This window comes from Oreochromis niloticus, linkage group LG23 (assembly GCF_001858045.2).
Source record: "Oreochromis niloticus isolate F11D_XX linkage group LG23, O_niloticus_UMD_NMBU, whole genome shotgun sequence".
Classification (NCBI taxonomy): Eukaryota; Metazoa; Chordata; class Actinopteri; order Cichliformes; family Cichlidae; genus Oreochromis; species Oreochromis niloticus.
In genome coordinates this window covers 32,301,530-32,316,040 of record NC_031986.2, presented here as the reverse complement: position 1 = coordinate 32,316,040, position 14,511 = coordinate 32,301,530, and the positions used below count along the sequence as shown (strand labels likewise).

General features: G+C 39.3%; 1 protein-coding gene across 2 annotated transcripts; it reads right to left on the bottom strand.

Annotated features, from left to right (window-relative positions):
* Positions 1-1,044: 1,044 nt before the first annotated feature.
* On the bottom strand, positions 1,045-13,723 carry boka (BCL2 family apoptosis regulator BOK a). Of its 2 annotated transcripts, none has more exons than XM_013270736.3 (5): positions 13,542-13,723; positions 12,981-13,346; positions 10,310-10,438; positions 7,895-8,058; positions 1,045-3,002 (listed from the first exon to the last, which is right to left on the bottom strand). In XM_013270736.3, exons 2-5 carry the CDS (start codon positions 13,192-13,194, stop codon positions 2,877-2,879), a joined length of 633 nt encoding a protein of 210 aa, XP_013126190.1. In that variant the 5' UTR covers positions 13,195-13,346; positions 13,542-13,723; the 3' UTR covers positions 1,045-2,876. The 2 variants fall into 2 exon arrangements, with proteins under 2 accessions (XP_013126190.1, XP_003444315.1); XM_003444267.4 differs by having other exon boundaries at positions 12,981-13,312.
* Positions 13,724-14,511: the final 788 nt, after the last annotated feature.

Sequence of the window (14,511 nt, the reverse complement as noted above, 5' to 3'; positions counted from 1 at the left end):
ATATTTAATAATAACACAGTTTATTATATTAATAGAGATTTTAAATTGAAAATATTTCTAAAAAATTGCGGAAGATACTTCATAACAATTTGATCAGCAATATTTTTAATGGGCAACATGTGTGATTCTAAGGCAATGATGTAGCAGAATGATGGCTACTGAAAACCACTGCAACCAACTGAATGTCAAATCATCTAAAGAGACACGGTCTTTAGAGGTTTATGTGGAAACTAATTAAAAAAATAAACCCAACTGTAAGCTTGTTGATTATATAGAAAATACAGACTTATAAATGATGAAAATTGTAGTAGTAGTGTTATCAGTAGAAGAGTGTAGGTCAGGGGTGTCCAACTCCAGGCCTCGAGGGCCAATGTCCTGCAGGTTTTAGATGCATCCTTGGTCCAACACAGACTAAATTACCTCCTCAACGCGTCTTAAAGTTCTCCAGAGGCCTGGTAATGAACTAATCATTTGATTCAGGTGTGTTGAATCAGGGTGATATCTAAAACCTGCAGGACACCGGCCCTCGAGGCCTGGAGTTGGACACCCCTGGTGTAGGTGAATGGGCTGTAAACAGCTTACATCGAGTCAAATGAGGCCAAATTCTTTTCTGAAAGGTTTCCCTGTGAATGAAGACCCCCAAATCTGACTTTATTTATTTAAAAGAGTTTAACAGATATTTCACAGTTTAACACAAATAACTGCTTGCAAAAATGCATGCTATTTTGACCCACTGAACGTGGTTCAGCGGTAACAGTAGCTTTCAGTGTTTATGCAGTTTCTTTGCAGCCTACACATACAACAGTAAGTTTACATTTGAAAACAAATAAATGATGTACAACTAGAGATCAGTCCTGGGATATGAAACAAAAAAGACTGAAACATAAACACTGAAAAAAACCTGTGAATACAGGTGTTTTCATTTCATGCACACAGACCACTAATTAATACTTTGTAACGAGGAATCATTTATTCAGGGTTTACAAGCGCTTGTCCTTTGGAAAACAGCTGAAAATCATCATTAATGGCTCCAGACTTTACAGATTGCTTTAAGAATATTTTATTTATGTCTACATATTTACAGTCAAAGACCATTCACAAACATTTATGTATTTAACATGCCATATAAACAGTGAAATTATTCATGGAATAAATTCTACTCATGAAATGAAAGTGCTCAGAAAAAAAAAAACATGTTGCAACTCACTGCAGTTTCGGTACAGCAATATAACAAACTCCCTCACAGTGACCACTGAAGATGAATTAGGGGCTCTACATAGAGACTTGGTGTAAGCATCAAAGCCCATTAAAAAACTAAAATGTTCTAATTTTATATCCTAATATAATAGTATTCATAAATAACTTGGGATAAAGCTTAATCTCAGCTTCAACATTTGTAATCTTAATGTTTACTATGGATTCACCAGTTAGAATAAATGTATGGTCTACCCTAACAAAGGTACATTTCACCCCAAAATCAAAACTGCATTGACTTCCTCTGGTCTGTGGTCTTATTGATCCTTCTAGAGTTTGGATCAATGCCACCTGTTTCATCCAGCTGTAGAACCAACGAGCTTATGCCACAGTGAGGATTACTCCTCCTGGAGTATTGATCAGAATGTAATCACACTTAAATACAATGCTCACCTAATGGGTTTCCATCCAAATTTTTTTTTATCAAGGCCAAGGTCACATTTGCCATTTTACAGATAACAGCACACCATGCCTCGTTTTGCAGAAATCATGACAGGGTTACTCATTAAATAAATAAATAAAATCTATCTGCAAACCTTGTTGTGAGCAGTTTGATGAGAGACTGACTTTCTTTCTTCAAGGTTACATTTGTTAACTGTTTTTTTGTTTGTTTGTTTGTTTTACAGTTAACATTTGTTAACTGTATTGCTGGAATTAGCGATGATGAGATATTCATGCTATGGTAAAATTTCATTTAGTAAAAAGCAAATAGTGAAACAGGGCTGATGATTTAGCGTAAGAGGCATTGCTGCTGAGTTTTCAATGCTTTGAGCATCAAAGGGCCATTGTCATTTAAATTTATTATTTTCAAGAGAAAGCAGACATATCTAAACCTGTCACCTCCAAAAACAGCAACTCACGCCTGAATAATGTAGACTGACATACAGCATAAGAGGGCCAGAGGAAAATCTGTCAATCTGACATTGGGACGAACTGTCACTTTAAATGCTTTCAGAACAATGTTGAAGAGTGACTGTAGGAATGGAGAGAAAATGTCAAAGCTGCTGCCAATCATGATAAGAAAAATAAAGGAGAATGTGCTGTTCTGAGCATTTCAGACTGCAAAGTCAAAAGGAAAAAAAATACACAAACCATCTTTTTTCTGATCACTCGATATCAAGGAATTTTGTACAGTCTTTAGTTGGTCAAAAATATGTTCAATTTTCTCTTTATCTAGCATGAACTTTAACAGTCCAGGCAAAAAGTGTAGATTTCCTCTAATACCAAGTTCTCATGAATGGCCTCAGGATCTCGCAGATTATCCTCAATAGGCCTAGTAGTTACCATTTGGTACCACTAGGAGCAGCCAAATCCCTGCAAAACAGGCACCAAGACTGGAAGCTGTGCAGTTTGACAAAAAATGAAAAGCTAAACTTGCTCACAGATGCAGTTTTTATACGTTTGCATCCGATGTGTGCCATTATGTAACCATTAATAATAAATAGACAAGGGGAAGCCAAAGACGTGAGGAAAGTTCACTGTCTGTGAAATGGGTGGGTGTTCATCAACGAGGCTCAGTGCAAATAAGTGTAAACATATTCCAAAGCAGTGGGTGCTTTAGTGGTGTTGGTGGTGTGCAGTGCCGGGCAGTGTGCTCACAATCCATTGCGTCTCTTTTTCTTTCACTTCTCGCGGAGGAGGTGTAGCACGACCGTCTTCAGGTAGTGTCCAAAGGCACAGACAGCAGACACCAGCCAGTGAGAACAGAAGTTTGGGTCAGTGCTCACCACGCACTTTGTTACATCCACCTGCAGGGGGACACAGAGGAATAAAGATAAGTAAGTTTCACACAAGTGGCAACCGTTGTGGCTAAAAATAAAAGCCGACCAAGATATCCAACTTTTCAGGAGAAATCAACATCTTCACCACCTGCTGCAGAAAACAGTTTGAGCCAATTTCCCCCCTTATAACAACTGATTTATTTATTTATTTATTTTTTTACATAATTCACCTGTTGTATGGTTATAATCACTTTGTCACAATCCGGCCCACTCAGCATGTGACAAGTCTCAATCTTAGCTGTTTGTGAAGGTTGTGCTACTGCTTAGGTGAGTCAAATGTAAATATTTTTTGTGTTACTTAGATTTAACAAGTAGATTTTTGTGTCTTCCAGATGCATCTTCTGTGAGTCATAAACTGTATATAAAGGATGAATGTAGCAACCATAACATCAACCATTTGTTTTGGCATTTTGAAGCCACCATGTAAATATTTTGAAGCTAGAAGAGACCCTATTTGAATAAAAGACTGTAGTGCTAAGTTATTAGCTAAAGCTAGCTTTCAACAAGCTGCATCCATATACTGTATGTACAGTAGCCCTTAAAGGTCAAACAGACTGCAACTCAAAAACGTACCAGCAAATAGGAAAATGCTGTAAAACAACACAAAACACAAAGGAAGTTACATGAAATACAACAGAAGTAGAAAACAACAAAATCTAACAAATGCCATGGAAATGTTTCTGGGGACACAATAACATGACGGACCAGCTGCAAGTGACAGAAATGCAAACGTGAATGACTGCACTGAGACATGCTTAAAAGAAGCAGAAGGTTCGTCCCTGTTGTGTGGTAGAAAAAGATCTGAGGTAACGTGTGTTTTATAATCACATAATTCATATAATACTGGAGACACATGTTTGCTATTAGCCCTTTCCTGTTAGCTTGTCACTTCCGCAGCTCTTCCTTCACATTATTGTCTCCCCAAAAACACTATGGGTTTGTTTCGTAATTTTTTTCCCCCCTTTCTCTATTTTGTTTTGTTTAACTTTCATTATGTTTTGTGTGCTTTTACAGCATTGCTGTATTTTCTGGTCTTTTCTTAACTTGCAGTGCATTTGACCTCACTGTCTGTATGGGTGCAAAGCAAAGACACAAATACCTGCCTATTAATTTTAAGCAGCAGACTAATAAAATACTTGTCATATGATGCAGGTTTACAACCCAGGAGCCAACTCTAAGGCAGGGAGCGCTAAACACAAAACACACCTTTAAGAGAGTTTGATAAGCAGTCCCAAAAATACAAAGTCCATAAGACAACATACTGACAAAACACAAAGGAGAGACAACACACTCACATGCTGAGGGCTAATCATGAGGATGAGACAGTTGAAATAAGGCAGAGGAAAGTTAAGAGTTTAAACTAAACACTGTCCATAGAGGGCCAAACTGTTTTGGAGAAGGCTATAAGCAGCATTTCTAGTGCTATAAAGCTGACTTGTTTTTCAGTTGATTGCAGCTTTTTACACGCCTTCTGGACCTTGCTAATCAGCTAACTAACTTTAATCAATAACCTGGCACAATACACCTCTAGCTCAAAAAAAATCAAAGCTGTCAGTGGCTGTTAAGCTTTCTTTCAAAGCAGAATTTCACATATCATGATGTCACGGTGGCTATATCCATCGTTTATTTACAGTCTATTGTTTTAACCCTCTGAAACCTAAGTTACACGGTCCCCGGGCTATGAGAGTATGTTATTTTTGAAAGCTGTTCTCCCAAGTCTCGGTAATCAGGGGACAAAAATAAATCGAATAGACGAAAGTAAACCTTCTGACTGACACACATCAAAAGCTATTTTTACTTTTTTTCCCCAAAGAGTGCTTTTGGGTTTTTTTCCAAAACAGATGGTTAGAGTTTCTCCTCGTGAATGATGACTTGGTTCTCACAGGATTTAACAGACACAAGAAGACCTTACAATTTCAACATGTGTCCTTCATTTTCCACTAATCTGACAATCTGCAGATATGCAGCTAGCCCACAAGAATGCCATTTTAAAGCCAGAGCCCACACTTAATTCTGAGCACTGCTTACAATACGAGGCCATCTACTCAACAGACTTTTACAGACAATGAAATACCACAGAGACTGCAGTTTAGTGTCAGCTCTGACACTAAACACTTCTCCTCCTTCAGCTCGCGCTGCTTCTCCCAGTCACACAACGTTATTTAGGTTTTCCCCACACACTGACATCATCTGTCAGAGCAGACGTCTCTGGGTTAGAGTGAAAAACAGGTCGCTCATTTGCACTCAGGAGGTCAGTTATACAATGCATCGCTCTCCATTTCGTCACACTCCACTTCTCTCTGAACAAAACAGGCTCGGGTGCCATGTTTCAGAGCGCACGGGCCTGTGGTTCGCTCTGCTGGAAAGGCATTAATGTGCTCTTACCAGCAGAGCAGAACACGGACAGAGGCACGTTGTCAGGCATCGTTCCATTTCACACACTAATGTTTGTCCAGGACTTTATCAGATAGGCTATTCCTGTAAACACAATTCTGCAGAAGATCATCCCCTTTCTCTTTGAACCATCTGTTCCAGGTTTTGCCATTTTTTGTAAACAAAGAATTCTAGTTAATTTAAAACAAAAGGATATTGCAGTTCTGATCTGGGTGGCTGTAACACGATATGACACACCGATCACAGGCGGAGCATGCCGTTTTAAAATTAGGCAAGCACTGAGAGGATTAATAACAATCAAATATAGTTAGTTTCACTGATTTGCCAGCCTCTGCTACTGTTGTGACAAACTTCATCACAGCTAAATAAAATAAAAATGTTCTTTTTGAAATGAATTTAATTTGATTTATTAAATACAATATTTTTAGTTTAACTTCAATTAAGCCAAATTCGTCAAGGGGCAATTTGCTCAAAGCAGATCGTATAAAACACAACAAAACAAAAGACACACACACACACACACACGATAAAATCAAGGTTAAAATCAAAAAAGTTAAAATCAAAAGTTATGTCCATATGCCCGCAATAAAAAAAAAAAAAGTAGTTGAACAGTCAGACTTTCGGCAAGCTTTAACCCTTTTGTGCATGAATTATGACAACCTCAATCAGGATGATGAAATTATAAAAGAAAAGAAGAAAAGAAAAAGAAAAGATGAAAAGAAAAGAAGAAACTTAAGAAAAAAATCCTGATTGAGGTTGTCATAATTCATGCATGACAGGGTTAAATAACAATAATTACAACTGAACACATCATGCATCTATAGTAACATTAAACGACCAGTGGGTGGCAGGGTATGGAGTGACACATCAGTGTCCAATGTAGTGGTTTATGTGCATGTATACCATCAAAACTGACACAAATACAAGAAAATAGCCTTTGAATAGCTGCCCGCTGTAGTGACCACTATGTGTGAAAGGGTTAAGGGAATTCTTAAGTTTATTTGACCAACAAAAATGTTTTTATTTAAAACTGATTTATGCTCACAATTAATGTGATCAGCTGTGATTACTCTGCTAGGGCCTTAGGAGTAACTGACCTTATGTATCCACTATAGTTGACCTGGATGCCAAAAAGTTCAAAAAAGGAAGAGCTGTGAGTGAAAACACAAAGCAGTGAGGTTGAGCCAGGGAGACCAGCAGTAGCTTGGACCGAATGATAAGAAAATGCTGCTTCAGTGGGAGTATTTAGATTTAAAAGTGTGCATGTGCTGTCTTTCTTTAAAATAAATATTTGCTTCAATAAAGTTGTTATCTAATGAAATAAAAATCACTGTACGCTGAATCACACACACACACACACGTTGCGAATGATAACCACCACGCCCAGCACAGGAGGGTGTGCGCTCTCAGTGAAAACGTGAGATCAAGCTGTCAGGAAAATTCTGAGCTTGTTAAATCTTCAGAAAGCTTCTGAAAACATGCAACTGTTCATTAACATTTGTCGGCGTATGACGAATAGAAAAGACCTGCAGGCGATGAACTGAGAGGTATCACAAAAGCTGTGTGAACAGAAAAAAAAAAAAAGAGAAAAAAATCGCCTCACGTCAACTCAAAGCACAAAACTGAAAAGCGGGACTCTGAAGTTACATGTCCACACAAGGCTCCAGTTTCAATTTCAACCCTGCTTGAACAGCCTAAAGCAAAGTTTCTGAGTGCATGTAAGTAAATCACACATAGCGTGGGAAAAGGGGCAGGTGAGCGTCACACTATTTTTACAACAACCATAAATCCCTTCTACATGTTCACCGTCTCAGTTCAGTACATTTTTACAAAGAATAAAATATTTCTCAGCATATGTGGTTTCCTAATGTACATACACAGATACCTGAATATGTAACAGAGGTCTTACTTTGCATTTAGGAAAGCCATTTTAGTAATAGAACAGCTAAATATTAAATAATAAATTGAAATATTGCACTAGGTAACAATAGTTGTCTAAAGGCACTTTATATTGGAAGAAAAAGTCGTTACAACATCAGAGAAAGAATGCAACAATCAGATGATTATAAATGAGCAAGAAACTGGTGACAGTAAGAAGGAAGAACTCCGTTTTATCAGGAAGAGAGCTTCACTAGAATCAGGATCAGGGAGGGGCGGTCATTTTTTTTGCCCGGGGGAAAAAGAAGACTGAAAAGAGCGGCAAAGAGAAACCACAACGCATAAGCAGGCTGTGGTTGGTTAAAGTTATAGTCATTGGGGAACTGCATTAACTTAACAGACTACACTAGCTGATGGCTTCCTCTCTTCTTTGGTTTTATGAGCTCTTACTGACACTTAACCGAACCCACAGATGCCGGCTGTCATTTTCAGTTACTTGTCTCATAGATGCCACATAGCCGTACATTCGTACAGACTAACACATACTTACGGAAACATACAAACAAGTAATAATAAGTCGTCCTTACCCAGCCTCCTCTCTTTTTTAACCAGGAAATCAGGCTCTTGCGGACAAACTCCCCCATGCAGTCGACAATGGTATGGACCATTGCTGGATGACCATGGCGGACACAGTCCACCGCCAAGGCTCCCGCCACAGCGTACAAGGAAACCACCTTTCCCCATGTCACACCTTATGAGAGAAAATAAACCACATCTTTACTTAAACCTATGGAAGCATCAATGTCCTGCTGTCTGATGTGTGAGCGCATACTGAAAGTCATTATTTCATAAATGGAGAGACCCTGCTCTCCACTTGAATAACTGCAGTAGGATTTAATTCAGCAAATGTGTCTGTCAGCAGCTTTCTTTAAAGGTGGATGAACAAATGATCCAATCTCAGCAGGAGGCCTGCATGCCTTTCTGTCCCACAACGGGGAAAACCCAAACACAAGACCTGGGACGGCAGGCAGGCAGAACGCCTCGCTAGATTAGTGAGCACATCATTTCTCCCACTAAGCTTGCGTGCTCAGTAGAGCTTTCTGCCGCCACACCATTTACAGTCAGTGCTTCGGACTATTTTTGTCGTGTTTATATGTCCAACACATACAAACCGAGCCTCGGCTTCATCCATCTCCTCTAACTGTCGTCTGATCTCTTTGAAAAGGAAATCTGGAAACTTGCAGGATGATACTCTAAAGTTTCTGCATATTTCATACTACTATCAACATCTGACAGGTCAGGAATTTAGTTTTTTAAACTGTTCAGAAAAGATTTTAAATGTTTAAAAAGGACATAGGATGAAGGTAAAATATAATGGAAATTAAACTGTGCTCGATACTCGATAGGAAGTAAAGGAAGTAGACCAAAAAAAACAATCAAGCCATACTCAAGTATGATCTCCCTGCTGCTACAAAAACAACACTATGTCAGTTTTAGGTGCTGTGAATGAGGAAATCAGCTGGAGTTAAATAAGGCTTTCACTTGTGGTTACTTTTACAGTAAGACTCACAACATCAGAAGGGGTGTAAAATACCTAACTCGAGCAAATCATTCTGAACTAAATCTTTTGTTTTTGCAAAGCTGATATCCCACTGAGCATGGAGGCCATTTTCACTCGTAAATTAAAACAATCAGTTCACACTTGTAGCACACATGCTCTGTGCTGGCAGCACCACCAGTATTTTCCCTTTGTGAAAAACCTAAAGAACAACTTCAGACAATTTAACAAAATGATTCTTTTTACAGTTTAGATGCAAAACTGTCTTTATGTGTGTATGTATTATCATATTATTATCTATGTTTATTTTTATATAATTAATATATACTTAGTACTACAGGAAATGGAAATTGTAAAAGTGTAGTCGTGTAGTCTGTGTGTGTGTGTCGACTACACGGCTAGACGACTATAACTACACTGTTGCGCGGGTTGCGTTACGATGCCTGAATATATTGCTGCTGTAGTTTATCTTTGTCGTGCGGGAAGCCAAATGACATTTCTAACTGTGCTCGTGCAGATTACACAAGTTTGTGGTCATAATCTGCTGTTGCTCAGGACTTCCTCTTTGTTCTCTTCTTCTTCTGTCGGCACTGCGGTTTGTCCATGTTTACACTGTATTCACTGATACGCAAGTTTTCAACATGAGACGTGAGACTTTTTTTTCCCCTTTTTCGCTCGTGGTATTGAATTCCCTTTGTAATAGAACAGAATAATCCTTTAATTGTCCCACAAGGGGAAATTTGGTTGTAACAGCAGCCAGAAAGACACATATACAAACAAACAGTACACAGGACACAGATAATCAGTTGTGAACTGTGAGAATTAAGGAAGATAATCTTTAAGTTCGCTACGTTTGAATTACTAAGTAACTCTGAACATTACTGAGGACCAGACTGACTGGATTTTTTTCTCGTCTCCAGCCGACTGTTCATTACCTTTTCATCAGACTGCTTTGTTAAAATTCCCCGAAGAATAACCCAGCTGGGACTCATGACTGAACTCCTTGGGTGGGGTCCAAACTGTCTGTAACAATCACTCGCTCCACCATCGTGTTAACCTAATATGGACTGAAAGTTTTCCCTCCAGCTCCTTTCATTTGAGGGGGATAATGGCAGCCCTAAAAATGCTTCTCACTAATGGAGAATCCTGCGGTGAGCCTAAATAAGAAGTGTTTACATGACAACGGGCGGCATTAACCCTTAAGCAAAATCTTTGAGTCATTTGTAATTTGTAAAAATAAGTAAAGTAACTCAGCTCTCCAAACTTTCAGTATATCTTTATTTTGTCTTGCCTCAGGCTTCCTCCTTCCCAGTGATAACCAAAATAAGTTCCCTTCTTTCATTTTGAAGTCCAAGTTAGTACAGGTTAGACCAGTTAAGAAAGCACCAACATTAGTTTCTGTGATGCAGATCTGCATGGCTTGATTTTCCAGATTTTGACCTACCTGTGGAGAAAATGTCTGCAGCGACAGCTAGGAAAGCGTCGGACACCACGCTCTCCGATGCCACTGTGATGTTCAGCTGTCGGGCGACGTTACGGTACACATTGGGACGAAGGTACTCCAACTCATCGCCTGTCCAAAACAAGAGAAAGCAAACTCAGTCAAAGCTCCCACTTTGAAAAACTCTCAAAAGCTGTGTGGCTTTTAAAAGTTAACTATTACACAGTTATAAGCCAGAGCTATCTCGTCTAGTAGCTGGTCATATGGCTAATAAAGGCAATTTTGACCACCTTAGATAATGCCGTATAAAAGATATGACTTTTGAGAGATATTAGTGAATAAAATATTAGCATTTTACAAAATACTTTGTATTTGATCTAATTGGAAAAATGTTGTCAACTGTTTTGATTTACTGGGGAAGCACTTTTGCTCAGGTAGACACCCTGGCTTGGTCAAAGAGCAAAGATCGTATATTAAACATGGACAAGGTCACTGTGAAGTTGAACCCAGTGTAAGGAGACCCATTTCCTTAATCATGTCGTTCCTGAAAATGGCTGAAATTGACCTCACTGAATGCAAATCTACTTCTGGCCAAAAAAACCTAAAATAGTTTAAATTATGCGGCCTAATTGAAAGCAAACAATAGTAATGTTTCTTAATTTCTCATACAGGGATTTTGATATCACCAACAAACTGCTGGTTAGCCTACATTCTGCTAATCTGGGCCAATTGGTCGGTTAAGACTTCACAACAGGGCCTCCTTTCATGGAACTGTTTTCAAATAATAATTATGACAAATATATTGGGAGTGTAGCTACATCAAAACAGGAAGTCACATGTTAATAAGAAGCAGCTGGTTTGACCGGTCGTCAGTAGGCTGGTACTGAAAATGGCCTGCTCACCTGAGGTGTGAAATCATCTTGGTGCCTGGTGTCCTATATGTGATTCCGTAATACTCACAGAAATATATTTTACTGCAATCAAAACACTGTAACAAATCTAATCTATAGACTCAACCTCTTCTATCAAAGAAATAAGGAAAATTGAAAAAAAAATGTTTACAGTATAAAATTAATATTAACAGGCAACAACTACATAGCGTTCAGCTGAGCTTGGACTATCTCGCAGGCAACCCCCTATTAAGCCAGTCAGTCAGTTTCTGAGTTTTCAGAAATTCTTTGGTGAAGTTGTGAAGCTTCAACCTGAGCATTTTCACCGTCACCATTTATAAGTGACAAGCAAGAGGTGACAATCACAACACAGCCATGCCCTAAAGGATATCACGCTTTATTGTCCTTTTGGACTCCAGTGTGGATCATAATTTATCTAATGAACATCATGTTGTATTTAGTAAGAATTGAAACTAGTGATTAATTTCATAAATGCATCAGGAAAGTGTTTGTAGAAGTCATAGGTGCAGAGAGCAGCGGAGACACTTGCTCATAGATTTCTATAGAACCAGACGGCTGTTCAAAAGAATCCGGTTTAAAGCACTTCTGTGTTGGTCTCACTTTTCTAACCCAGAAGCTGTTTCTATCTGTTACATACATTCATTTTACCTCTTGGCTGTTCCCATCTTTGTGTTTTAAATCAGGGTATGACAGCCAAGCACCGGGTCTGACTGAGAAACAAAGGGACACTGCCCAGTAATAAAACACGGGTTTATCATCTGTTTGAATCTTAATGGAACCCTTTTAATAGTAAACACTTTAGTGAAAGTATTAACTGAGCACTGTAGAAAGACTGAAAGCAGAGGAAAAGAGCTAAACTTTCCAAAGATACCAATAACATCCTGGAGTCTCTGACCCGGCCAAAAAACTCTGTGACATAAATGTTTTTACACAACATAGTTTTCATTGAGATTAAACAAACCAGATATGACATATCAGTTAGTGAGCTTTTAAGATGCTGGAATTAAGTGAGTTTGGTCAGAACATGGCTAAACTGGTCCTCTCTGTTTAGTTTTTCTGTTATTTTGCCAGATATTAGTCTGCTATTAAAAATGTTGAACTATTTATGAAAAAAGTCTCACTAATGTCGAAGTGTTTTGTAACTCTATGCTTAGAAGACTTTGAAGGGCGCAAGTGGTTTTGTTCAGTTTCACTATTTAGCAACAGTGTACCCCCTCCAGGATTTTCAGGATTTTCAAACCTGAGCAGTCGAGTTTCAACGTGAAGTTCCAGTGAATTATCTGGAGGTGGGAAGATCCCCACGCATGGCGAAGTGAATCCTCCCAGAGAAAGAAAATCCACCACACCAGTTTTTATACTGGGCCAGCATCCGGAAAGGAAAATATTACGCAAACAAAACGGTGACCTTAGCTTTTTTTATGGGGAATCACGTCATGATTCTCTATATAATAAAGATGTTCTCCGATAAAGTCGTTTACGTGTTCATTCATTTATAAGTATAAATGTAAAATAAAGACTTATATCTTTATCATAAATCCCAATCTATCAATTTAAATGATTAAAATATAAATATTGTGGAACTTGGCTGCACAAAAACGTGAAACGTGAACTCAGGGCTCTCAGTGGAAACCATATTAGGATTCACCAGGAATACGACACATTTTTGAATATTAAACACACATTTTAAGGCGATCGCGGGTCTCTGTTTGAATTAAGTGTACTATTGTGCGCAAAAAGCGCACGAACGTTTCCCGAAAACTTACCCAGCCACAGCAGGACCGACGATATCTCTCCCAGTGTCCCACCTGATGCAGCCAGTCCGTGTTCAGGCTTGGACCAGCCGATCCCGGCACGGTTCAGCCTGGAGTGGATGTATTCCCTGCACAGTGCTTTGGCTTGGGACACCAGCTCCTTGTCGGTGGGCGAGCGGTCAAACACTTCAGAGGCAAACACAGAGGAGCGACGCAACATCTCCATGCCCCCGTCACCCTCCTCTGAGTGCGCTCCTCACCTCACCGCCTCCACCGCCTCGCTCAGCGGCTGCTTCTCCCCAGTGGACCCCCCTCTTCGAACCTTCTCCTTCTGCCCCGTCTCTCTGGTAAGAGAAATGGAGACTTGTGGAGATTATCCTGCAGAACAAACACGCGGATTAGATTGTGAATATCTTTTGATAGCCTGGATAAAGCTCCAGGGTGCAAACGCAATCAAAGTCTGTCGAAACCCCAGGATGGAGACTTCAAGGAGAAGCTTGGGACTACACCTGAAAAGTTGTGTATGAATCCTTAAAGGTGTGCGGACATCAAACATCATTGAAGCGCACTTACCCGAAATACTATGTCGAGAAGGTAAAAAACCCCAACATCCTAAGTGTGCTGCATTTTAACCTCTCGGTGAGTAGAAAATGTTTTCACTGACTTTTGGTGACTTACTGCCACGCTGAGTGTAAAAAATGCTTTCCAGTTTACAGTCTGCAGGCTTTCCTTCTAAGGGAACTTATTGTGGAGTGAAAGGCGGAGATAAGCTCTAACAACACAAGCACCGCCCCTCTGCCTCCATCCACATCATATAAAAGACACACACACAGGACATGACCCAGTTGTGTCTCGGCTGTTAATCAACAACTGATTTTATAAAGGTGTGTCTACAAGAAAATTTTAATTTAAACTTAAGTAGTTCTGATTTGTGGAAAGCAATGAAGCATTAAATGTAGTTTAAATGAAACAAAACGTGTGTGATTAAATCAAGCGTGGGATCATACTGGAACATGAGAGCGGTATTTTGTTAACTGAAAGCAGACAGAGCAGAGATTAGAGGCGGTTCAACAGTAAAATGTTAATAAAAAGCCCTCTGTCTCAGATTAGAAAATGAAAATGGACAAGATGAAAGCAGTATTTCAAATTTTTTGCTGTATTATGTGATGTAATCTTTTATTGCACACCATTTTTCTTTCACAACAAAGCCAAACCCATTTACTAGCCACCATTAAATCGGGTGACTTTCTGACAGCGTATTAAAGACAGTCTATGAGACAGCACACATGCATGTTAATGACATGCAACAGTGGGATATAAGTGCATGAGGAGTTAAAAGAGGTGAGTGGAACACAAATACTCAGGGTTTATGGTCACCTGATCCAAACCTAACTGTATGCTTCATCAAAAAGGAAAGTTTGAAGGCTAGTAGGTGTCTGCCTCCTGAATCCTAAGTGGGGGCTTGTTCCCGTGAAGAGGGGCCTGAAAACCGAAGGCTCTGCCTCTGATTGTACTTTTACAAATATCTACAAGCCACAAGTAA